Source organism: Emys orbicularis, chromosome 3 (assembly GCF_028017835.1).
Source record: "Emys orbicularis isolate rEmyOrb1 chromosome 3, rEmyOrb1.hap1, whole genome shotgun sequence".
Lineage (NCBI taxonomy): Eukaryota > Metazoa > Chordata > Testudines > Emydidae > Emys > Emys orbicularis.
This window is the reverse complement of record NC_088685.1, coordinates 214841523-214866188: the sequence shown is the minus strand read 5'-3', so window position 1 is coordinate 214866188 and position 24666 is coordinate 214841523. Positions and strand designations below refer to the sequence as shown.

Genomic DNA, 24666 nt, shown 5'->3' with positions numbered 1-24666 from the left:
TCCTTGACTGCTCCGACCCCTATCCACACCACCCGCCCCGACAGGCACTCACCAGCAGCGGCGGGAAGCGGAGCAACGCGGCTCCAGCCTGCTCCACTCCGCCACCTTCCAGCTGCGGCGCTCCGCTTCCCGCCGCCGGTGAGTGTGGAGAGGTTGGGGAAGGGACGCCCCCCCATACTCACCTGTGGCGGGAAGCGGAGCGCCACGGCTGGGAACTAACGGAGTGGAGCGGAGCGGGCTGGGGCCGGGCTGCTCCGCTTCCCGCCGCCGGTGAGTGCGGGGAGGTTGGGGAAACGACGCCCTCCGCACTCACCGGCGGCGGAAAGCGGAGCAATGCAGCCCCAGCCCGCTCCACTTTCCTTGCCCCGGCCCCAGCCGTGTCGCTGGAGGGCAGGGTTGGGGAAAGGTCCCGCACTCACCTGCGGCGGGAAGCGGAGCACCGCAGCTGGGAGCTGGCAGAGTGGAGTGGGCTGGGGCTGGGCTGCTCCGCTTTCGCCGCTGCCGGTGAGTGCAGGGGGGAATCCCTTCCCCCAAGCCCCCTCCCCCGAGCGCCACGGCTGGGGCCAGGGTGAGGGAAGCGGAGCAGGCTGTTCCCGGCCCCCCGCTAATCCCCCGGGCCACTCTGGGACTGCGGGGCCCCCAAGAGTGCCCCCCCACAGCTCCTGCCTCCCAGGCCCTGGGGGGTGAGCCCCCGAGACCCTCTGCCCCTTATCCAACCCCTCGGCCCCGGCCCGGCACCCTTAACACGCCGCTCAGAGCAGCATGTCAGAGCTTTACCGCGTTGTATGCGAACCCGCGTTATATCGGGGTAGAGGTGTACTATGCTCAAGTGTATTCCTATTCAAGCACATGCTGAAGAGCTATCCTGCATAGGGATGTTTTCCTGAAACAGGGCCTTCATTGGGCGCTGAAGGAGCGCAGCACTTCTGAAAATCAGGCCATTTATTCTGGAGCCGAACTTTAGGTACCCGTATTTTAAATGTTTGCTCCCATGGTATTTAATTCCATTGTTCATTAGCATCTAGGTAGTTGGTTAGGTTTTTCCAAGCTCCTCATTTAGGTTTCCCCTCACCGTGGTATCAAAGTGCCTTCAGAGCTCACCCACCAGTACTACCATATGCCTCAGAAATACAGACATTCCAGACGTTCAAGGTCAATCGTTTTCTTGAAAACTTTATCAAGCTCTCGTTTGAGTCTAGCTGTCTCCTGTTAGTCTCTAGGTGTCCACATGACCAAAGCACAACAGTTTAGCAGCACGGGCAGGCTCAATTCAAAAACAAACCCAAGCACAAGAATTGCTTGGACCATGTAGCATAGGACGGGAATGTGCTGACAGAGCAGTGTAGTTCAGCTTGCCCAGCACTTGCCTACACCATGCGTGGTTCAAACCAACCTCTCACTTTCATGAGCACTAAATTAACTTAAATTGCAACAACAACAACAACAACAAAAAGTGTTCTGCAGAGGCTCTTTGCAGACTAGAAATTCTGACAAGTTCCTCACAGCCTGAAGAAATGATCTGGAAAACATACTTCCCTTTCTCCTCTAGCTTCTGCTGTACAGAGAGTCTGATTTAATAAATAAAGAGGTAACTGAACGGTAACTAGTGCAGTATGATCTAATCTAGGGGCAAACAAAACAAGAGAGCCTCTAATGCGTTGCTTCTCCCCACCCAAGTTGACTAAAATTGTGTATGATGCATTAAATATCAGAAAGGATCTTTATCCATCACGGGATCTCTCTCAGTTCCCAGCAGATGACAATATGAGTAAAAATGCAGTTGATGAATGAAAAACAATTTATTTTGATCAAAAATGTTAATATCTACCAGCACCACACATCTAGCCAGTGCCTGCTTAGAAACAGGAAACTCCACCCTGCCCCTCTGAAAGAGGGGAAACAATCTGGCTTTTGTAGAATATTTTATCCTTTTAAGGTAACATTTATAACAATGCCTCAGATAAGTCAAGTGACAAAAGTCAGTTTTCATCTCACTTGGGGTGAAAAGGTCACTGGTAAGAGCTCAAATGAATCTTTAATGAATGGTGGCCAAGGTGATTTAGGTTTGTTAGCTTGCTTATTTTCATTCAGAAGAAAAAATTGTAATATAGATTTCTTTTTTTTTTTGGATATGCTGTTATGAGACACCTGGATAAAACCCAAAGCTGCTTAACAACATTCTAAAAACCCAAGACAGCACTAAATACTTAGTGAGGAAGGATCTTTGCCAGGATGTGCAGAGAGCAGGAGCTCTTTCTTCATGGCCTCTTGAAACAATGCATACTGCCATTAAGCAGTTTCATGAAGGCCACTGAAACTCTCAACCTATCAAGTAGTGTTTTGGCTTGGTACAAAGGCCTCAAAGAATGCACAAAGGGACTGTCAACATGTGAGGCGCTGGTGATTCCAGCTATCAGATGAGTGTGTTTTTTTTAAAAAAGGAATTACACAAAAATGCTCTGGGACTCACAGAATAGAAACATCCTTAAGGGGGAAAGAAGAAAAATATGTAGAAAAAAAACCCAGTGTGCTTTTGAAAGTTGTCACATTTCCCACAATGGACAGGAAGGGTACACTCATGTCAAGCCAAACGAGTGTCATACTAGGAAATACCTGCTTTCCTTTGCTCTAGTGTAACTGTTTTGCTGCCACATTGCTGAGGGCAGAACTCTGAAACTTCTCACTCATCTCTGAAAGTCGTATCTTCTTTGGAATGCAGATACAGTTATAGAGGAAATCATGTTGAGATTTGTACTTAAAGGATTAAAACCCATCTGTTTTACACGCTAACAATTCAATTTAGTCTGCATATTTAAACACCCTCACTCTTCTGGCACCAGACAGTGTTTTTTCTGTTAAAAACCTTGAATGTTTGTAAACTGTATGCTGCTCTGGCGCACCAATCTGGAGTCCTACATACCATATCTCCTACACATAATGAGCTGTTTTGGCCAGCTATGAAGTCAAGAGATACTAGTCCAACTTTTCAAGCATTTAAGCACTCCCAGCTGAGCATTCAATAGGATATTGATATCTGCCTTTCTGAAATCCCCCTTTTGTGTTGATACTCACAGATTTACCCTTTGCCAGGTTCCCCTCACATGCCTGTTTGGAAAGATCTTGACGCCCAATCAAGAGACAGACAGCTTCCGGCCAATCAGAGGCAGGCTGCTCTCGGCAGTGATATACAGCATCTCTGATAGGAAGCGCAACCCCAAAGGGGAGAGACTCCAAATCTCTTAAGGTGAAACCTTAAAATTAGAGAGAAAAAACCTTACCAGGGTTTTAAAAACATGAATATTTCTAAGCCCAGCCAAAGTGACTGCTCAAACATAAGACCATTACGTAAGGTTATCGTAAATGTGCAAAATAGTAAAAGCTTTCCTTACCTACACTAGTCATCCAGATAACCAGCTTTTCAGCTAGGTTGGAAACAGATGTGCTGTGTCTGAAACTATATCTACAAAACAATGGGAAAGCAGACCCCACGTGAATCAGAAACATAGCAGTATCAGAGTGCAAATTCATAACGTATCAACATTAAATTTACCGATTATCATCTTGTTCTGTTTGCTGTTTTCGTTGCCCTAAAATGGAAAAATAAGATATCTTTTTACCAAGTGAATGCAGGAACAATGTGAACTAGTGTCTACAAGAATAGTCTCATACCACCAGAATGCTTATTACAGTCCACTTACCTGAAGTTATCCTAAACAAATAATGTGATGCTTCGTTTGAAACGGCACTCTCATCACCAAGTATGTACAGTGCAACACTCTGCATGTGAGGAAGAAATTTTACATTACTATATAAATTGCTAATAACTATCCATTTAAGCCAGCAGAAAGAAATGTATTGTTAATGATGACTTAAACAGATTCTCAGCTCATTATGAAGACATCAGTAGTGACTCCTCAATTGAGTACATTGAAATTTGCACTTAGAGGACCAAACTTTTGTTTTACATTTTAATGACTGGTTTTAGTCTCCAAATTTGGCATAATATTTCTTACAAAGACAAACTAAATTTTCCGTACAATTTTTTCAAAAGAAATACTTATTTAAAATGCTCCATTTGGAATTTTTGCCTTGCGTTTCCCACATTTCATTGGGTTCCTCTGGCTAAATCACATTTTCCACAAACACCAAACTTCTCTCTCATACAAACACACACCCCTGATAGCATTTCAGTCGCAGGCCACTTTGTAAATGCTCTAAAGGAACAAAGCTATTTCTCGGTTCACACGAACCTCACTGAGTTTCACCATGGTTAGCCAGTGGAACTGCCCTGATCTAGCAGCCACTTCCACTTTCAGACACTGCCAGTCTCGCTGACTCACAGGAGGCCAAATTTCATCCAAAAAGAATATTTGAATTTCTGTTTTTCATCGAAAGTTTCCGAGCAGCTGTGTGCCTGACTCATCCACGAGGTTCTGCACGTGCTCCTGGTGTGGCAGGGAGCCAGGCTAGGCAGAAGGGAACATGGAGCTGGGCTCTGGAGAGACCCTGGGGTGCAAACAGGGATGTGAGGGGCAGGCAGGCAGGCAGAGAGTAGGGCTTATGTAGACAGGGTTTACTATACGCAAGGATGCTTGCAGGCAGGGAGCTCTTTGCACCAGGGTATCAGCACTTGAGGGGCTCCCATGGTGCTACTGCCTCAGCTTCTCCACGCTGAAGCCAAGGAGAGAAGTCAACTCTGACAAGTCACCCGGGGTTGGTGAGACCATGGCTTCTTTCCAATTAACCACAGGCAGATTGCCTGAGCAGAGTCCCTGTTCCCTACACTTGTCCTTCATAACCAGCTCAAGTCCTGCATCTCTGTTCACCATCCCGTACACCCCAATGGCCCTAGACCCCACACAGTTTTTCCCCCCAGGGAGAGGACCAAGGGTCATCAGGAGGGCACAAAGGATAACAGTGAGAACTAGCCATGCAATTAACTATAAATGTTCATATGTACTTGCTAAAAAGCTGGGAAATTCCCTCACAAGCCAAACTTTGTTAACTTTGAGTTACATTGCTAGTCTGTTTATCCCACCTGCACGAACGGTAAAAAGCAAGGACAAAAGCCGGTAAACCAGGCAGCACCCCACCTACACTGCACTCATCAGTTCTCCTACTCAAACCCCTCTCTTCCACCTCCTGCAGCTCAGATCTCTCCAGTCTCACTCTGCAGAAAACTTACACTTAACAATACAAGAAACATAAAGCAGACCAAATAAAGATAAGCGAGGAGGAGAGACTGGGGATTTTTCCCATTTGCTAACTGCATTGTTTTAAAACACTTCCATGTTTTCTTAACCTAATTTTTGGGATTAAATTGTATTCTTGGTTATGGATTTGGGTCCCGGTCCTCAAAACATTTATGCACGTGCTTAGCTTTCCACACCTGAGTAGCCCCATTAGTCAGTGGAACTATTCACACAAGCATACAACTAAGCACTTGGAGACAAACATTTGCAGCATCAGCACCTTACTGTTGAGATGCCAGGATAAAATCTGTGGTCACAACATGCGCTTTCTTTCTACAGTACATACCAGCACTACTAGCTTGCTCCTTTCACAGATTCCTGGTAAGTAAGGATAAGGCAGGGCTCCTTCTCCCTTCAAACAGGAACTCAGCCACTGAAAGATACTGGGAGGCTCAGCAGAAAAAAACGAGGGATGGTGCATGAAACCTGTTTGGGCTTAATCAGATTAACAGTCATTGTACTATCCCTAAAGTACAGACCAAACCCTACAGTATATTGCCTTTATTTTTTAAGTAAGCAGGTGTAGTATGTTCAACATTTCCCCAAACCATTCCATTTCTATAACCTCCAGACAGATGGAGGTCTACTAAAGAACCTTAACATTTCAAGTATGAGACGACAATAAGCCTTTCAACAAACGATGCTATCTATCTAGGGGGGGAGGGATAGCTCAGTGGTTTGAGCATTGGCCTGCTAAACCCAGGGTTGTGAGTTCAATCCTTGAGGGGGCCACTTGGGGATCTGGGGCAAAATCAGTACTTGGTCCTGCTAATGAAGGCAGGGGGCTGGACTCGATGACCTTTCAAGGTCCCTTCCAGTTCTAGGAGATGGGATATCTCCATTAATTTAATTTAATTTAAAATTTTAATCGATCCAAAGATCCCAAGAAATCAGACTGATTCTCAAACCGCATTGCTGAAAAAGCTCTGTAATGCAAGCAGCTTATATTAACCTGCTTTGGTAAGAGAGAACAACCTAGTTTGACTTCTTTTGCCTTTCCTGTTCGCAAACACTTGGTAAAAGTTTCAAAAGCCTCTTCTTGACTGCTGTTATTGGAGGCCTTTGAATTGACCAGAGGCAGCAGCAGCATTTGCAGAACTGCCTCCTGCATTCCATTTGCATTCCTGTGGGTGCAAGGGTGGACAACCAGAAACGCAAACCTCTAGGCCCTCATTTGCCATTTTTAAAAATTTCCAGACTAAAAAACCCCAACAAAATGTGAACAGTGGATTGCCAGCCCAACAGACTGCGGGCATGTCGCCGCAGAACGGGTTCCTGCACAGCCCACTCCTGAAAGGACAATGTATAGGGATGAGAAGGTAATTCAGTCCCAAGTCTTTGAGCCCTCTGCTAGACCACAAGGGTGCCAGCCAGTGTCAGCTGTGGTAGAGTTCTTGTGATCTGGTCCATTGGCCACTGGACTGAAATCATCAGTCATCAACTGGTTGTAATTTCAACTCACTGCCACGCTGAGGCAGGCAGAAATACTGAAAAAATGGGCTGTGAGGGCACCAACACAACAAACATCAGTAGTGAGCAAACAAGGTAAAAAAAAAAAATCTGAATATTTGGATTGATATTTACATCATATCTATCTCCAGTCCCTCTAACAAATCAGAGCAAAATACAACAGCAAGGCACTTGACAAGCACAGAAAAACTGAAATGCTCTGTTTTTGCAGTAGATAAGTACTGTAACTTTCAGTTGTGGTAAGAACAGTTACCAGAAGTAATTGTACAGTGTACAGAGATACTTCCCTCATCGAGTCTTTTCATGTGAATCCTGAGTAATCACCCTGAAACTCACCTTGATCGATTATGCATGTCTGCCTGGAGGTCTTTACAAGTGCAGGATACTCTCTGTAGTAATAATCTATATACGCTTCCAATTTTAAGTCCCTGAAGTGAAAGAGATGAGAAAAGGCAGCTAGATGACGAAAAACATTGCTTGTGCCTCTGATTTATGAACTTCAACTATTGAGTGTATTCTTATTTAACATGTCTGGGATGAGTAGGTTGGGCATGAGGAGCAATGCGCTCTCTTTCCTTTCCTAGCTAACCATTCCCCTGACACATATCTCCCCTTCCCCCACACACCAACTTGTGATTTTAGGCTTTTCTGAATGAGATTCTGTGGCCATGGGCTGCTTTTCCCCACAACCTTCACCACCAAAACTAATCTCAGTGGTCTAACGCCTGTGTCCCGACAGTTTATGCTAAATATTACTGGCAATTAGTTGTTAAGGCCAAACACACTGGGCTTGGCTCTCTGTACAAGACATAAAATACAGACAGTTTTTCCCCTGTGGGATTTGGTGGGTTGTGGGATGAGCTTGGATTATTTTTTGGGTTGCAGACCAAAGACGTTTGAGAACCATTAATCTAGAGAGAAGAATGGTCTAAACACAGAACTGGAATCCAAGAACCTCTGAGTTCCATCCTGGTTGTGACATGGACCTCCCTTCTGTGGCTTTGGACAAGTCATTTAAGAACTCTTCCTCAGTTCCCCCTATTCTGTAAAATGGGAATAACAGGGGTGTATCTGAATGGATTACCTAGGGAGGTGGTGGAATCTCCTTCCTTAGAGGTTTTTAAGGTCAGGCTTGACAAAGTCCTGGCTGGGATGATTTAGTTGGGAATTGGTCCTGCTTTGAGCAGGGGGTTGGACTAGATGACCTCCTGAGGTCCCTTCCAACCCTGATATTCTATGATTCTATGAATGCCAATTGTAAGAGGCATTCACTACAGCTAAACATTTTTTGACCCAGGAAGTTCTTGGACACTGACACACTTTCTCTGCTTGCTGAAATTTGTAAAGTTTGCTTAATAAGGAGAAGGTTTAGGGGTGACTTGATCACAGTCCATAAGTACCGACAAGGGGAACAAATATTTAATAATGGGCTCTTCTACTTAGCAGACAAAGATATAACACCCTCCAATGGCTGGAAGTTCAAGCTAGACAAATTCACACCGGAAGTAAGGCAAAAAATTTTACCAGTGAGAGTAATTAACCATTGGCACAATTTATCAAGGGTCCTGGTAGACTCTGCATCACTGACAAGTTTTACATCAAGATGGGATGTTTTTCTAAAAGCTCTGCTCTAGGAATTGCTCAGGAACAGTTCTCTGGCCTGTGTTATGCGGGAGGTCAGACTAGATGATCCCAGTGGTCCCTTCTGGCTTTGGAATCTATGCTCCACTTTAAAGCTTATTCCCAAATTCACGCTCAAAAACAATGTATGCATGTCATAAAGAGACACCGTGCGGTATAGGACAGCTTGAGTTCATTTCTGTGACTTATTACTGGAGGTACCTTGCCAGCTGAACAAGCAATACAACAAGCGAACGAATGCCTTCTCCCATCAGGCTGTTCAATTTAAGCTCCTCATAGATCAGATGAAGCACAAAGAAAATAGCAGGAATGTGGGTGAAGAGAAGCGTTGAGGAATCCAAGCTGAGGCTGGGTGAAAAGTCATCTTTTGGAAATGAAGTTTCCAATGGATCCAACCGCAAGGCTCTGGCCAGAGGGTGAGACTCAAGATTTCTATGGTAGTCCGAATTGAGCAGATACTCCCAGTCCTTAGGCAAACAAAGAGAGAATGATGTATAGGTCCCTAAATATATCCTCCCTCTCCAAGAGAGTCCTGAACTGTGATGCCTTTCATTGGATAGTAGTGGTGGCGGCGGGAGGGTACTCATGTAAAATACATCAATTTACAACAAAATGTTCAAAGTGACATGATCTATAGCAAACATGAATAACATCATTAACACTCCAAGCTACTTGGCAGAGAGACGCACATGTAATTCCTAATTGTTGAAGAGGCTGGCAATTCTCCCAGTAAGCTGGGACCTAGGGACCACCCAGCCCTCAGACATTTCTGCTATTAATTACAAAAGGTACTAACAGTTCTCAGGCTCTTCTATCAAAAATCCATTAACTCCTACATTCTCTGCTCCATATAGTACATCATGATGTAATGCTACAAACTGTATAACAGCATGCAAGGCACCACTATCCAAAGTCTGTCCAAAGACAATCGGAAAAACCCAGATCTCATAGTTTGGCTTCTCGCTCTTCCCTATTTCCAACATTTTGTTATTTTAATTAACAGATCTAGAGTAATCAGATTGCCCCCCCCCCACAACTCCAATCCACCATTCTGCCCACCAACAGTGCAGCCTCGATGTCTCATTTGTCCCACTTTCTTCCGCACTGTCCCTATATATGGACCATGCTTCCTGAGCTGGTCCAAAAAACTACTCCCTTCTATTTTAAACCCCTCTTGAAGGTCCACTTCTCCTGTAGCACATACGAGAAACTTGCCAATTATGCCTTCTGCCAATAAAATAGAATAAAAAATAAAATACAGCGTCTTCGCTCCACCCCACGCTGCACAAGCCTTTGCTAACTGCATCTCTTACTGACATGACATCATCCTTTGCTTCCTACCCCCTCAGCTGCCTTATTACATCACTCACGGTTCAAAGGTCACTCATTTAGGTCCCTTTGTCCAACTGCACTGAACATGTTATAGGATTGAGGCCTTAGTTTGTACGCTCCTTGGCATGTTTTCCTTCTGCGCTGGAAGGTGCCTGGGACACCTTTGGGTGATGATTAAATAATAGTAAAGCAGCTGAGGCATTACGCTGTAAAGAACTTTTGCTTCTGTTTCTGCAGAAACTGGCCACTTCAGCCTGAACTCTTTACTAAAATCCATAATAATACGTGCAATTAACGAGCTGGGGAATTTTATATTGCTGGCTTGTTAAAATGTACTGAGCAGACAGGGATGGGATAGACTATTAGTAAAGGAACAGAGCATCTTGGGAAGATTTCACGTTCTTGGGAGCAGTAATTGGGCATGCTAATGGAATGAAGTATGAATCAAATATGAACTACTACTTATATGTTGGTACGTCTGAGATGATTCCCCTAGTGAGGGACACAGTGTTAGACACTGCACAGACAGCTGATGACACTGCATCCTCCAAAAACTTACAATCCCATGCAAACCCCATTTGAAAGTAGCCAGTCAGAGTTTGCTTCCTCTGATCTGCCTGCATTTTAAAGGTCTGATCTTTTATTCAATTGGTAACCTGCTTTTATTTTTAGTAAATGCTGACTCCATCTCTTACTTCGTCTGATCCTGTCTCGGAAGGTCTAGCCTTCTTGGGAGCAATGACAGGAGAAAGGGATCCTTCAAAATCAAGCTGCAAGAAATAAAAAGGCAAAATTAACTATTGTAAAACCCCTGAAATTACATACATTAATCACCAACAAGAACTAAAGGTAAAATAGAATGTCTCCACCAAAGTTAAGTATTGTTTCTTGGCATAGCATTAAAAATTACATCCTTTACTTTCCCATAAAATCACATACAACAAAGAAGGGAAGCCAATTATCTATGTACAGAAGCCACGAGTGCATTTGGTTTGAGAATTTCATATTCTAACTTGCTAATATTTAGTGTTTTGGGGGGGGGAAAGAGAAATCCTGATATTAGTGCTGGGCTCATTCTGCAAATGCACTTCAATGGACTTCATTTCAGTGGTGCGTGCCCCTGGAGTTTGCTTTCTGCCAATATACTAGCAAACAAACGTTCTGACAGGAAGGTCCACTGACACAGAAAGCTGAATGAATGCTCCGAAGTATTACAAGTATCTGCACTGCAAATCCTGTTCTGAAAGGTCTATGCATCCACTTGGAGACCGGAACTATGAACTGTCACCTGTGTGTTCTATCAAACCAGCATGAATATTAACTATTCACAACTGAGAATGATCACACTTTGAAAGCAGCAGTATCAGTGGTGAAAGGGAGTGTATGATCCTCATAGACAATTGTTTATATGCGGCCTAGGTATTAGCACGATGGGCACAACTGGAAAAGTTCATTTGATAATTCAGAGATGCCTTGTTTAACAGGTTAAGGCATGCCGGCTGCTGAACTGAATGTATTTGGATAATCATCTTGAACTTTGTGAAATTATTAATTATGCAAACAATTAACTAATACAAATATAAGCCTAGAAAACAAACTACAAAGTTGTGAGTTTACTTACATTACGTGTCCATGCCAATCGGTCAGTATTGTAACCCATCATATTCATGAGGCAGGTTACAAATAAACTCCACTCAGAGTGATAACTTGGTCCTCCGGGAGCATTGTAAGCATTATACCACTTGACAAGCATTTGTACCGCAATCTCTTTGGGCAGGATAGACTTAATTCCTTGTAAACATCTTTTCACTGTTTTGGGGGGGAAAGAAAATGTTTATACTATTTTGTCACATCCACGCTTGTATAATGGGGCCATGCCCATGACTCCACAATGACTGTTGTAAACCCATTTCGAGCCCTACTTTTGGCCCTCTGATAACTCTGTCAAAAAAAAAAAAAAAAAAATCCACACAGTTCAGCCCTGCCCATCTATTGGCCTGGAAATTTCCATGCATAATCTCAAGCCAAAGGAAAACTTGCTTCCAACTGCAAAGCAATCAGCCACTGTTCAGTTTTAGGACACTGGAAATGTAATTCTAAACATTTTTTTTGCAACATGTCCCTTTTTTGCTCACTCCTAAAGCTGTGTTAACAGATCAAATTTCTCATGCTCGTCCTCCTTAAATAACAGTGTACACACTTATTTTAGGCCAGTTTGTTCCCAAGTTACCAGAGAATACTACTGGCTATGAACCAGTGAACCTACAGAGCATAGCTAGATATAGGTCAGCAAGTCTGTAGCTGATCACATGAACTTACAGCATTAGGTGCCGCATCATCATGGCCCAAATACTACACTTCACAGCTGTATAATGAAGTGTGCAGCTGTGTTTTAGGGGTTGGATTCTGTTCCTTACCTAGCTCTGAGGTGGCGATTTCAGGAATGGTAATCCTAACCATGGAGCTATTGCTGAGTTCCTGTAAAAAAAAAAAAAATTGAAGTCAAATCACAAGGGGCATCTTCAGATAAAACCAAGATCACAGTCCATCTATACAGAAAGCTTTATACATTAAACTTATCCATAACACAGATCTTTTTACTAAGCTTGAGACTTTCAAGGTCATGGGAGAGCTGTTGGACTTATAGGTACTCGAATTCCTGTAAGTGATAAGAGATAGTTTTCCTAAAAAGGACATTCTATAGGGTAAGCATGTGCACTGAGCACTTGGAAGTGCAACATCGGTCTGTGAGTCAGAAGCTCTTTGAAGAGCTTACTACCCGGGAGAAACCAGGGCTCATTATACTTTGCTCACCCTGTTTCAGAAACAATCCACAGGAAAACACCTACCAGAGTTACTCTGTTGTGAACAGGGTCTCGCACAGCGTGAATGAAAGTTCCAAGTTGTTGGAAAGTACAATCATCAATGTAAGAGGAGTCATGAAGTTTGGAAGAATCCCTCAACTCTGGAACTGGAGACAACAGCACTCCCTGCAAAGGGACAAAACAATAATTAAAAGCTGAAATTGTGGGTGGGTAAGTTAACAAGTCTGGGCTCTGCATATTCTGAAACCAATCCTCATCCTTCCATTTTAGGGTTTCCAGTAAGACACTAATGACTAGGTATGATGCTGGCAGACCAAGCACCAGCTCATGCCAAAGCCCCTTGAACGCTGACAAACACACAGCTGGAATCCGTCTGGCTCACCTGTGTGTTAGAATTGTTAAAAACAGATATTAGAATGATAAGAATGTGTCTAGTGTTCAGATTTTATTGAATGCTTGTGAGTTGCTGCCAGCATTAATCTCACTTATAACATCTGTATCCCATATTGTAAGGTAATATTTAAGTGAGCCTCTCTGACTGTGTAAATGACCAGGCAGAAGAGAGACATTAATTAGCATGAAGGGCTGATCTTCAAAAGAAGGTGTTATACACTTCCCAACAGGAAAGATCCATTGACACTAGATGGACTACTGTGGGATGTTAAAGAGAGCAAAAGATATTTGTTGTGGATTATAGAGGCTTCTATTACCTTTTGAAGCTTAAGATTTTAATTAATTTGCGTATCTATCTTTACCCTGTAAATAACTCTCTAAAGTCCTTTTCCTATTTAATAAATCTTTATAGTTTACTATAGGATTGACTAGAAGCCTTGACTTCAGTGTGAGATCTACAGTGCAATTGACCTGGGGTTGGTGACTGGTCCTTTGGGACTGGGAGTAACCTGAATGCTGTGATCCTTGGCATAAGGGACCATCTAACACACAGGTAGGCTCGCCTGGATCAAAGTACCCAAGAGGACCATGTGTGACTCCAAGTTACGGCTATTATAGTGCCTGAGGAGTCTACGCTTGTTAATTGGTTAGTGAAATCGAAGAACAGAACTCTCAGCCAACGTGGGGGTTGTGCGCTGCTTCCTAAGAGTGGGTACTCATGCTCCTGAATCACGGCAGGCAGCGTTATACTAGGTATTGGGAGAGACATGAGTTTTAAATGACATTGTCAGCTACTTAAACATTCTTGACAGCACAGTGACAAGAGAGTCATGCCACCTCCCTAGTCTCCTACACAACTACCACACAATGCGCATCTCCATTTTGACCGATTTACACTGACACACATCAACAGTGACAAGCTGAATGTGGCGGAGGAGTAAGGAACCACATGACTGAGGCAAGCACGTTGAGGAGCAAGGGCTAGCCGACTTAGGTGTCAAGAGCAAAGGAAGGAAGTGGGGTTTGAGCTGCAGGAGATGGATGGGAGACGCTGAGCAGCAAGAAGTCCCTCTGTGACGAGCGGTCACAGGCTCGTCAGAACAGAGATCTTCTCTGACACACCACGAGGGGTTCAGCCCAGTGGCTCTCCTCTCTTCCCCCACAAGCATAAAACCCATTTCCTCCCCATGCTCTCAGGGGGCAGGTGGTTCGACAGGGGGCTTCGGTGGGTTGCTGCTATAGATTGTGGTGAGGGGCTGGGGGAGTAAGTGGAGTTTGAGCTGAGGAGACTGAGTGGGAGAAGCACAATCACAGGCTCAATCTCACTGTTCTCACAACATCCACATTCACTCCCCAGCAGCACTCACAGCCCAGCCTCATACCCGACCTGGCGTCCTGTCCATACTACAGAGTTCTGCCAGCATCGCTCTGTCGGTCAGGGGGGTGGAGAGATCTGATCCCTGACCAACAGAGCTGGGATGGCAGAAGCCCTAGTGCAGACACAGTTATGCCAGCAGAACTGCACGGTTATGGGTATGGTTTGTTTCGTTGGAGGGGGCAGGGAGATGCAGGGAATGAGCTATACCCAGAAACGTGTAATGGGGCCTAGTCCAGCAGAAAACAGACTCAGGCGCTCAGCGACATCATGGCTTTTGCAAGTATAGAACAAACTTTTTCAATAAAACAGTTCGCTTCTCTCACCTCCTCTAAGGGCCCGAGGTGCTTATTCAAAGGCTTGGAAGGAGTATTCAGGCTATCCAGAGGGGTGCTCGGCCGAGGCATTTGGTTCGACATTGTCAGCGATGGTGCTGGCAGTCCAGGAATAAAAACCTTCCCTACCTTTTTATAAAAAGAAATGGTTAGTTTTAACATGCAAACTCCTCTAACGCACACACGTTCAGGTCAATGACAGTAGCGGCAGCAATTATTAATACTTCAAAGAAAAAGGTTAAGAAAATTGGGTATATGGTGAAATTCAAAAATCGATAGACAAGTCCAAAGTTGTCCCATTTTAACTCCTTTTTCCCCCAAGCATTGACACATTACAGTATTTTCCAGTACTACTTCTATACATTTCCACATGCTTGCATCACTGCTGCACATTTAAGTCAACTTAAAGTTATGACAGTTTCAATTTAAAAAAATTACTTTTAAACAGTATAAAAATGTCTAGAAAAATCTGTTTTGCAGTTTCCAAACATAAAGCAAAAAGCATATTTGTCTTTCTACATAAAATAGGGTTAGCTATTTTTAAGTTAACTATAAAAGTGTAAAAAAGAAAGTACAACAACAGTCTTTTGCAAAGTAACAAGTTTTGACATTTAAAACCCATTGACACGTCATGAGAGACTGAAAGCTTTTAGCTTTGGAGAACTTCTGTTTACTTCTCATATTTATAGGATTCTCTTTGTTCTTAATAACTCAAAAGCTGGACATGAAAACCTCACATCAAGCAACATTATCTCCAGACCCAATGCTTTTCTAATTGTTCTGAGGTGTCAATGACCCAAGAGCAACATTTCCAGCACTGCAGGAGGCAAATCAGACCCCAACTCCTGCTTTTGATTAGAATTGATCCGAGGACCTGCCCACCTCCCCAGGAAGTTGACATCCGAAGTCTCCTAAAATGGCCTAAAGCAGTAACTGCTGTAGCAGCTTACTACATATCAAACACACTTGACATGACGCTGGTAACAGAAGTTACAATAGCCCCGTTGTGACATAGGAAATTTCAAACGTCTTTCCCTTGGGGTACTAAGAATTTTAACTTGATTACATGATGGTACGTACCCGAACCACTCCAGAGTACAGCACCAAGTTCCCATTGCCTTCCAGAACCAGCAATGTGTCAATGCTCTATAAATACCAAAGAGTGCGTCAAAACATCTTGTATTTGAGTAAACACTACATTTAGACACTGAAAGTACACCAAGGTTCTATATTTAAACACACATGCTTACCTCCACAGGGGCTGCGTCCTTTGCCTGTATATTGGTAACAGAACCAAAGATCAGCTGTGACTTATCGTTACTCTCTTGAAACTTTACACAGCTAAATATTTAGGAGGGGGAAAAAAAAATTCAACCAAAAATGTTATATACCAGAAACTCTCTCCTATGTGGTGTTATGAAAGAGGGAGAGGACATTAAAACAGTGATGTATGAGAACTAATTTTCACAGTGGTATCCTCCCCTCCTTTTTAACACAAGATAACACTGTTTCTACAGAATCTCTAATATGAGGAATGCTGGTTTTTCCGCTGCTAATTAACATCATTCAAAGTAATAATCTTTGTTAAATTACCCAGAATACTTCTAAGGGTCTAGGGTGGGGAAAGCAAGCATGCCACTGGAAAGACAATGCATTTTTTTTTTAATCTTAGTTTTATTTAAATGCCCAAACTTGTGTATGCCATAGTTGCACACATTCATGTGACAGAGACACATGCATCACATTAATGTAACAGACTTCACTATCCCATATCTAGCTAGTTATTTTTATAGCGCTAACATTTATTCAGCAATTCACAGGGACCCAGAAAAACCCACATATGCTCACCGCAACTGGAGCTGGGATTCCACTAAAAAGCACAAGAACTTTTGTCCACAAAGGTCAGTTGTAATAAACACTTTTGAGGCTTGGGAATTCTTCTCTCTGTCAATATTGAAACAAGAGGCAGTGATCAGCATAATGCTTTGGCTCACTGCTCTAGGGTCAGTGGAAGAGTGTTACTGAAGAGAATATTAAGCACAGCAAGCTGTAAGACACGGCTGGACATCAGCCAAACAGTGGACTGGACGGCCAGAGTTTGCCATCCCAATGCGTGTCACTATTCTAGAAATTAGTATTCCTAGATCCCAACCTGCATGCTCCCTAGTTTGGGGCACTCAGGGCACAGGCTTTACCAGCCAACCCTAGTGTCAGATTTGTTTTATCCTTACTTTTCTGTTTGATTCCAAATGTTACTGCTCTACTTCGGTTTCTACCTTTGGGTCATATTTGCTCAAAGGCAGCTGTCCCCCACCAAAAGCCTGCAGTAGCTGCATGAAGCCTCTTTGAAGTGAACAGCACCAATTTCAACCACTTAATAGCATTCGAATTTGTATAGTGATCTCAACAGTAGCATTGGCATTTGGAGTCAAGCTGGCTAAAGGACTTTAGTATATGATCATAATGAATAACAGTGCTGATTTAGAAGGGAGGAACGTTGCCTGGTCAGGCTTGCTTTTGTGTACAGTTTGCACCTATTATAATGTGCTATGCATCTGAAGAAGTGAGGTTTTTACCCACGAAAGCTTATGCCCAAATAAATCTGTTAGTCTTTAAGGTGCCACCAGACTCCTTGTTGTTTTTGTAGATACAGACTAACACGGCTACCCCCTGATATTATAATGTGAGCGCTGCTGCCACGGTATCCTTGCAAATGCCCAGCTGAGTCCCCAGTGATACCACCACTGATCACTTCTCACAGGGGCTGGAACAAGCTCCCAGCCACCAGCTGGGCACATGTTCATCACCAAAAACTGTCAATGAACAGAATCCCTCCTAACTGGTGCTGATGGCAAAGGAAATAAGATTCCTACACTCATTTTGCTCAAGCAGGAATTGGCCCTACACTGCCTCTCTTGCACTAGCTGTGCTCCAGCCCTCTAGAACCACGTGATCTCCTCACACAGAAAGGTTCAGCCCATGGCTTGGCATTGGCTGCAATGATATCAACATTAGTAGTATCTCCACTTTGGGCAGCTCACTCGGTATTCTGCCAAGCACAACGGCAGCAGCACTGAACACCGCTCGTGATACTCCTGTGATTTTAGCTATTTTGTTTATTTCTTTCTTTCTTTATTTAGCATCTTCACTAATGATCTAGGAGAAAAAGAGCATGCTAATTACATCCACAGATGATACTGAGAGGCGCTGTAAACACCAGAGACAGCAAAATAATCAGATGGTGCCAAGAGACTTACAATTATGGCCAGGTACTAACAAAATGACGTCAATTTATCACTGAGGCATTACTGCCAATAGGAAGGGCTGGCTCGCATTCAACCCAATTGTAACAGAACTCTTTTGGATGGGTTGCGAGCAGCAGGGATTTGAAAGCAGGTCTCTGTTTTCCCAGGCAGGAGACAGTCATGTCTTCAGATCCAGAGCTCCTGTTCTACTGCTGATAACCCAGCCAGGGTGTCCTGTTTCCAGTGGTGGCGCATAGAGAGATTTCAGCTGCAGCACATCTTGGGCACTTGGGATGAGCTTCCCAGCCGGAAGTGTAACTCACATTTACACAGCTTGGTTCTCTGTCCCCAGTCTAGCGGCTGGATCAGATAGTGATCAATAAGCCAGCTACAGCTTTTGAGCTAACGGATCTGACTCAGAGCTGAAAGACAGCAGAGGCTCATGCTTTTCGGTTCCAGGTTCAATCCCTTTGGCTGATGACCCATCCAGGAGCATTTGCATTATACAACTCCTATTACCTTTAAGGACCAAAAAACTAAGCTCGAGACATTCCATCGAACACATCGGATGGAGCCGAGACTCGAGAGTAAGAATCCTAGCCAACAGTATCTGTAGAAACTGACATTCCACTACCCCTATTACCATATACTCAAGATCTACTGTGCCACTCCCATGCACAGAGGAATTTACTCATCATTGGGATGGAATGCAGCGGCTATTTAACAGCACACAACTGCTTGGGAGAAAAGTGAAGGATATTTCATCCTCTTGCAACAGGAAGAAGGATTTAGATAGGCAGAATGTAATTACCCAAATAGGAGTTTGGCTACGACATTGTGGTTAATACGATAATTTGTTTAAAAGAGGCATGGGATCTTTAATGTCTTCAGATGGGGAAGATACAGTTTGATAGCTCATCAAAAAGACAGCATCTTCAAAACCAGAGTGCCCCATATCCCATGCCAATGCATTGGTTCAAACACTGACCTCCTGGGAAGGGTGATACCTACTGAACCACCCACAGCCCTTCTGCAACACGCTGGTACTTGAAGGTCTCACATCAAAGTAGCAATCAGACAACCCCGCTTAGCTCATGAGATCCGATGTGACAACAATCCAGTTTAGAAGGCTACAGGACACAGAGGTTAACATTTAAAAGTGCCCAAGTCCCATTTTCAAAAGCGAGCTGGACACTTGGGGTATGTCTATACTTGCAGTTACACACCTATGGCTGGCCGGTGTCAGCTGACTCTGGCGTGCAGGGCTCGGGCTAAGGGGCTATTTAGCTGTGGCGTAGACACTGCCCGAGCCCAAATGTCTACACCGCAATTAAACAGCCCCTTCGGCTCACGGGACTCAGGCTGAGTCAGCTGACACGGGCAAGCCCCGGGTTTTTAATTGCAGTGTAGACGTACTTTGGGAGCCTGACTTTCACTGAGTCTTAGTCTCCTAAGTAGTTTTTGACAGAGGGACTTAGGCACTTTTGAAAATGTTACCTAACAATACTAAACAATCCTTCATCATGAAGCACTACGGTGTACTCAGTCGTACACACACACCTGCTTTAAGAGGCAACAGCTTGCAAAAAGTTTGGACTGAGGACAATTTCACTTTAGTCTTTGTCAGTGGAAACGCAGGTCTAGTTAAACCCAAATATAAGCTTCCAAACCTCATGGTCATGATGGTCTCTGTCCACAGATGGTCTATGCACAGCTCTGGAACAATTGGCTCAGTTTCTGGAGCAAGGAAGGAGTCGCTGGAAGCACTGTTTGGAGAATGGCTCACACTGTGCCGCCGTGGCGACTGGGTGTTACTGGAGAAGTTGAATCTCTGCACTCCTGAGAAAGATTGCACCCCTAAGGCAGGAGAGTGAGAACGGCTGCAAAGCAAGACAAGGGCCATTACTGAAAACAGATCGTAAAGTCAGGCAAGCTCAGGTGTGTGCAGCAGAATCCTTTTCCACAAGGGGAGCCAGGGAACTCACACACTAGCACTGAATTTTCTCAGTTGCTAATTCAATACCAGCCCATTTGCTCACAGGAACACACCAACCCTCCAAATAGTTTGCTAAATACTTCTGGCAGAGGCTTGAAAAGGAGGGGGGAAATAGAAAACACTCCGTAATGCGCAATCAGGTTTGTGAAAACCTATCCCCAGCCTGCCCAGTACAAAATATTACCGATTTTAAGGGCAGTTCTGTGTTTACGCTAAAAGCTCGGTCTTGAGCTGTGCTGCAAGTGGAGAGCCCTGCCTCCATGCGCAGGTCTTATCTAAAGTGCAAGTGGCTGATTCTTGAAGGAAATAAAGCTCTCTCGGGCTTCCCGAGGGAGACATAGGAAAGTGGGTAACAAGAAAGTAAAGTGCACAGAGGATGCTGAGCTTCCACTCTAGAAAGATGCCTCTAGAAAGATGCCACAATGGCCTGCTGAAGGCCATTGGTGGGCATGGAGAGGACGGAATGACCTAAGGTGCATCATTCTATGTTTCTAAAATACCTCACTATCCCTACCAAGGCCCACAGGACGCTGTGCGAGATATTTAAACACAATACAACTAGTTTTAAGAAGTCAGCAGAAACTCAATATGAATACAACTGATTAAGGGGAAGGGAAGGAGATCAACCACGTGAAGAGGGTTAAAAAAGAGACTGCAGGGAAGTTAGAGATGGGAACCACTGATGGGCAAGATAAAAACATATGAAAAAAGTTGAGGCAGTTACCGAAAAAGAGAGAGAGAAATGGACCAGTGATATTGGGGAAGCAAATTCCACAGCCTTGGATTACCTTCAGCAAAGGTGCCAAGCTGAACTGCAGCTGCTGGATCTCAGAGTGGAGGCCAGCGGGGAAGCTTTGTGTTCACAGGTATTTGCACTAAAGGAGAAGGTTGCGATTGTAGATGGGGTCTACACTTTTACAGTGCAGTTCTACTCTAAAAAAGCAACTATGTTTAAATGGCACCTTCATATCCAGCTATCTACATGTGTCAGGTCTGCTGACTTAGGGACAAAAAAAATATGGCTTTGCTGCTTTTTCCTCCTGAAAATCCTGTAGAGCCAACACAACTAAGAATGAGTTGCATTTGATTCCAATTTGCAACCCAGAGTTGTTTACTCAATGCCAATCAGTTACACCTGTGTAGCCCATTGAAGGCAAGGGGATCGTAAGGAAGGACCACATTTGGTCTGCAGAACACTTATTCCTGGGGATGATGCACATCATGGAAAGAACCCAGCTTGACTCAGAGCACAGGCTGAGCCTGAGGGCTGGCCAGCAGTCCAACATCAAGAGGAGTTTTTTTGCTTGTTTTTTTTTAAATAGGGTGGGCTGCTCTCTGGTCACCCTTTTAAAGGTGAGAAGAGCAAAAATATACCGTATTTATATGCAAATATCACCAGTAATCTGGCTGAGGGAGACGCTACCCAGAGAATAAAATTCTAACTTTCCTAATTTTGAAATTTGTTTTTATCCTTTGTGAAACCCTCCCTGTTAACTGGAGATATTCTAGCGCGTGACATCACAAATACCAGAGGCCTACGCAGCATACTGCAGAAGGCAAGGGACAACACATACTGATGCCAGAAACTACCCAAAATAGATACATTCATGTTTCTTACATGGCTCAGTATTGTCAATTCACACTTAACATCCTTTCAGCTTGTTCCATAAAGTAAACCCAGTCATTTAATTATCCCTTGAAGCCAGAACCTTTATTTGCAATGGCTGACAATTTGGGACAATTTTATCCCAGTGATAAAGATAAAAACATGTCAAGTCTTATTTTATAATTCTTGACAATTGGCAGAACATGAGGCGAAAGCAGTGGACATCTGAACTTTGACTGGAAGAGCTGCCAGGCTGCCACTTCGCTCTGTCTACAGCCCAGTGATGTAGCCAGCTTTCTCACTGAGTTAATCAGGCACCATTGCAATGATCAGCTGTAAAAATCAACAGAAAAAGGAGTGTTCAGGAGTCGAGAAGACTGTCTCCCATGCCTCAGTACTGCCCTGCCTATGAATGTCAATACACGCGCCGAGGCAGCGCAGGTGAGAGGGTGGATAGCCCAGTGGCACTGGGACTCAGGAGACCTGCACTCTGTTCCCAGCTACACCACAGATTATCTTTCTGACCTGGGACAAGTCACTTGGTCTCTCTCTGCCCCAGTCCCCCAGCTATAACATGGAGATAACAGCATTGCCCTATCTCACAAGGACACTGAGAAAAAATACATTGAAGACTGAGAGGCTCTAGGACACTATGATAATGGAGGCCAAGTAAGTTAGATAGATAGGTACCGTTTTAGATGTTGTATAGAGTCTATTGCTAACCCTGCATCAGATGTGCTCATCTTTTACGCGACTAGTTAACACACAATCCATTTAGCACCCACCTAAGAGCCGCCATGTTGGATATGGAAGGCGAGCGGGAGTGCATGCTGGGCGACGACACCGACCTACTCTGGCTGTGAAGAGAGGAATAATTCTGGAAAGGGGAAGCCATGGGTGAGTCTCCTTTCGAGAGACTCCTGAGGTGGGCGGTCAAAGAGCTGCTGGTGGCCACATGTTGCGGCGTCCCCACCTGCTCAGAGAACTTTAGGACTGTGCTCTGCTCCTGGAAGAGACAAAAGAAGCTGTACGTCATAAGGAACATGAGTGGTTCATAGCAGCCCGAGTGCCCTGGGGTCACTGACCAGCTGTTTACTTCACCAACACAACTCAAGTTAGAGGTCACACAGACTCATTTGCTGCTAGACTTCTCAACCCTGGGGTCTAGTTAGTAATGCTGTAGCAGATTCTGAAGATACTATCATTCTCCAGGGACACAGACATTTCAGTCAAGCCCTAAGTGAGGTGGCTCTCATGCAGTAGCCCCACAGAATGGTGGGGAGAGCGTCTGCTTTTCCCCTAGGACTCCTGCATGGAGCAGGGGGAGGAAGACAGCAAGCAGCAGGGCTAGGTAGATTCTCCCTATGTTGGCTTTTCAAAAAAGTGAAGAAAAGAAGGCAGGAGTACAACAGGGCCACTAGACCCACACTGGAAGGAACAGAAGAGCCATGGGGTAACCCCCTGGGACTCCTGCCCGTGGCCTGAAGAGAAGGAAGTGGGGGTGAAGGAAGGAAGGGTGGCGGTCAGCTCTCCCTGACTCCCTTCATCTATTGTTTGTCTCTTTCCCACAAGTTTTCCACCTGGCTCTTAATGGCAGCCAGTTGTTTGTTGCTTTGAGATTTGGCAGATCTTTCGTCAGCAGATTGCCAGGACTACAGCCAAAGGGGCATGATGACAAACGTCGTTTCTCACCCATCATTTATGTGGCAGGTATATCTATGCCCACCCAGACACCCCACTCACCCCCAGAAACAGCCACCATTGCTTAAGGCATTTAAACATCAACGAGTGCTTGGGAAACCCGGCATCCTTAAATCTGGAATGGAGAGATAACTGAAAGAGGAACTGCTCCTCGGAAGTTCCATTGTTTTGATCTAACGCTATCCATTATATGGACTGGATTGTAAATATTATGAGTTCACACACACACACACTCACACACACACACACCTTCCATCTTTAAGTCAGCAATTTTTTCTTACCTCTGGTTTTACTCTACGAAGGGCCCAGACAGCATGCAAACTCTGAACGGTGTCATAGGTCATCACAATGGAAGGCTCCTCATTGAGGAACACAATGCGCAGTGTGTAATCAGCAACATACTGTACTCTAGCCGAGCCAAACACACCTGCTAGAGAAGTAGCGCTCAGGTTAACCCCATCTAAATCAGAAGGACAGTTTCTGTAATAGTGTTATTAATTACACAAAGCTACCATTTCATGTCCCATTTCTGTTGCAACTTTGGTTCTTCCCATATAGAGTCCCTCGCTGGGAGTGTTTGGCAGTTAAGAGTATATAGCTAAGCATTCAGACCCGAGGGAAAAGGCCACAGTTTGTTGTACCCAAGGCATTTCAAAGTAGTGTAAATAAGAGGCAGCATTACCTAATGGCTAAGGCATTGGCCTGGGCCTCAGGAGACCTGGGTTCTAACATAATCCAAAGGCTGGAAGTTGAAGCTAGACAAATTTAGATTGGAAATAAGGCACACATTTGTAAGTGTAACAATTAGCCATTGGAAGAGCTTTACCGCGGGCCGTGGTGCATTCTCCAACACTGACCATTTTAAAATCCAGACTGGATGTTGTTCTAAAAGCTCTCCTCTAGCAATTGCTCTGAGGCAGGTCTCTGGCCTGGGCGATACAGGTCAGACCAGATGAGGACAATGGTCCCTTCTGGCCTTGGAATCTATCCATCTATTCCCAGCTATGTGACCTTGGACATGTCCCCTCTCTCTTCCTCAGTTTCCCCTTCTGTAAAACACGGATAATGATGCTGACTTCCTTTGTAGAGTGCTTTGAGATCTTCAGCTGAAAAGCACATCACTATATCTGCATGGCCCTCCCCAGTGCTGGGGTTTCGCTACTGGCCCATCCCTTCCCTGCCCCCCTCCCTTTGTGTGGGGCACAGCTCGCTCTGCCCCCTAGCTGTTACCAAGTGAATGGGAGGCATCTCCTCCTACTCCCCCACTGTCCAGCCTGGAATAGAGGAGAGGGAATAGGATGGGGCTGCAACTTCAAATGGGAGTTGAATGTTGGGATGACAGGCACTCCCTGCCCCACATTTCTCCCCATTCTCCCTACCACCAACCTCCCACACCCCCCACTCTCACAACCCCCTCCTGGCCTGACCCCCCCAACCGCTTTCCCCTCCCTACCAACAATCCATGCCCCCCTCCCCTTGCTGCAACCCCACACCC

General features: G+C 44.6%; 1 protein-coding gene across 1 annotated transcript in view; it reads right to left on the bottom strand.

Moving 5' to 3' along the window:
• Nucleotides 1–24666, bottom strand: part of ANAPC1 (anaphase promoting complex subunit 1) — a 72777-nt gene that overhangs the window by 32025 nt on the left and 16086 nt on the right. The window contains exons 8-25 of the mRNA XM_065400993.1: nucleotides 23453–23598; nucleotides 22256–22476; nucleotides 19539–19748; nucleotides 16472–16567; nucleotides 15874–15964; nucleotides 15704–15769; nucleotides 14615–14752; nucleotides 12545–12685; nucleotides 12113–12173; nucleotides 11317–11504; nucleotides 10391–10465; nucleotides 8565–8830; nucleotides 7059–7150; nucleotides 5539–5687; nucleotides 3699–3777; nucleotides 3551–3587; nucleotides 3390–3460; nucleotides 3073–3251 (exon numbers count right to left, since the gene is read on the bottom strand). Of these exons, the coding sequence (XP_065257065.1) occupies nucleotides 3073–3251; nucleotides 3390–3460; nucleotides 3551–3587; nucleotides 3699–3777; nucleotides 5539–5687; nucleotides 7059–7150; nucleotides 8565–8830; nucleotides 10391–10465; nucleotides 11317–11504; nucleotides 12113–12173; nucleotides 12545–12685; nucleotides 14615–14752; nucleotides 15704–15769; nucleotides 15874–15964; nucleotides 16472–16567; nucleotides 19539–19748; nucleotides 22256–22476; nucleotides 23453–23598 (2306 nt within the window). The remainder of the gene's footprint in view (nucleotides 1–3072; nucleotides 3252–3389; nucleotides 3461–3550; nucleotides 3588–3698; nucleotides 3778–5538; nucleotides 5688–7058; nucleotides 7151–8564; nucleotides 8831–10390; nucleotides 10466–11316; nucleotides 11505–12112; nucleotides 12174–12544; nucleotides 12686–14614; nucleotides 14753–15703; nucleotides 15770–15873; nucleotides 15965–16471; nucleotides 16568–19538; nucleotides 19749–22255; nucleotides 22477–23452; nucleotides 23599–24666) is intronic.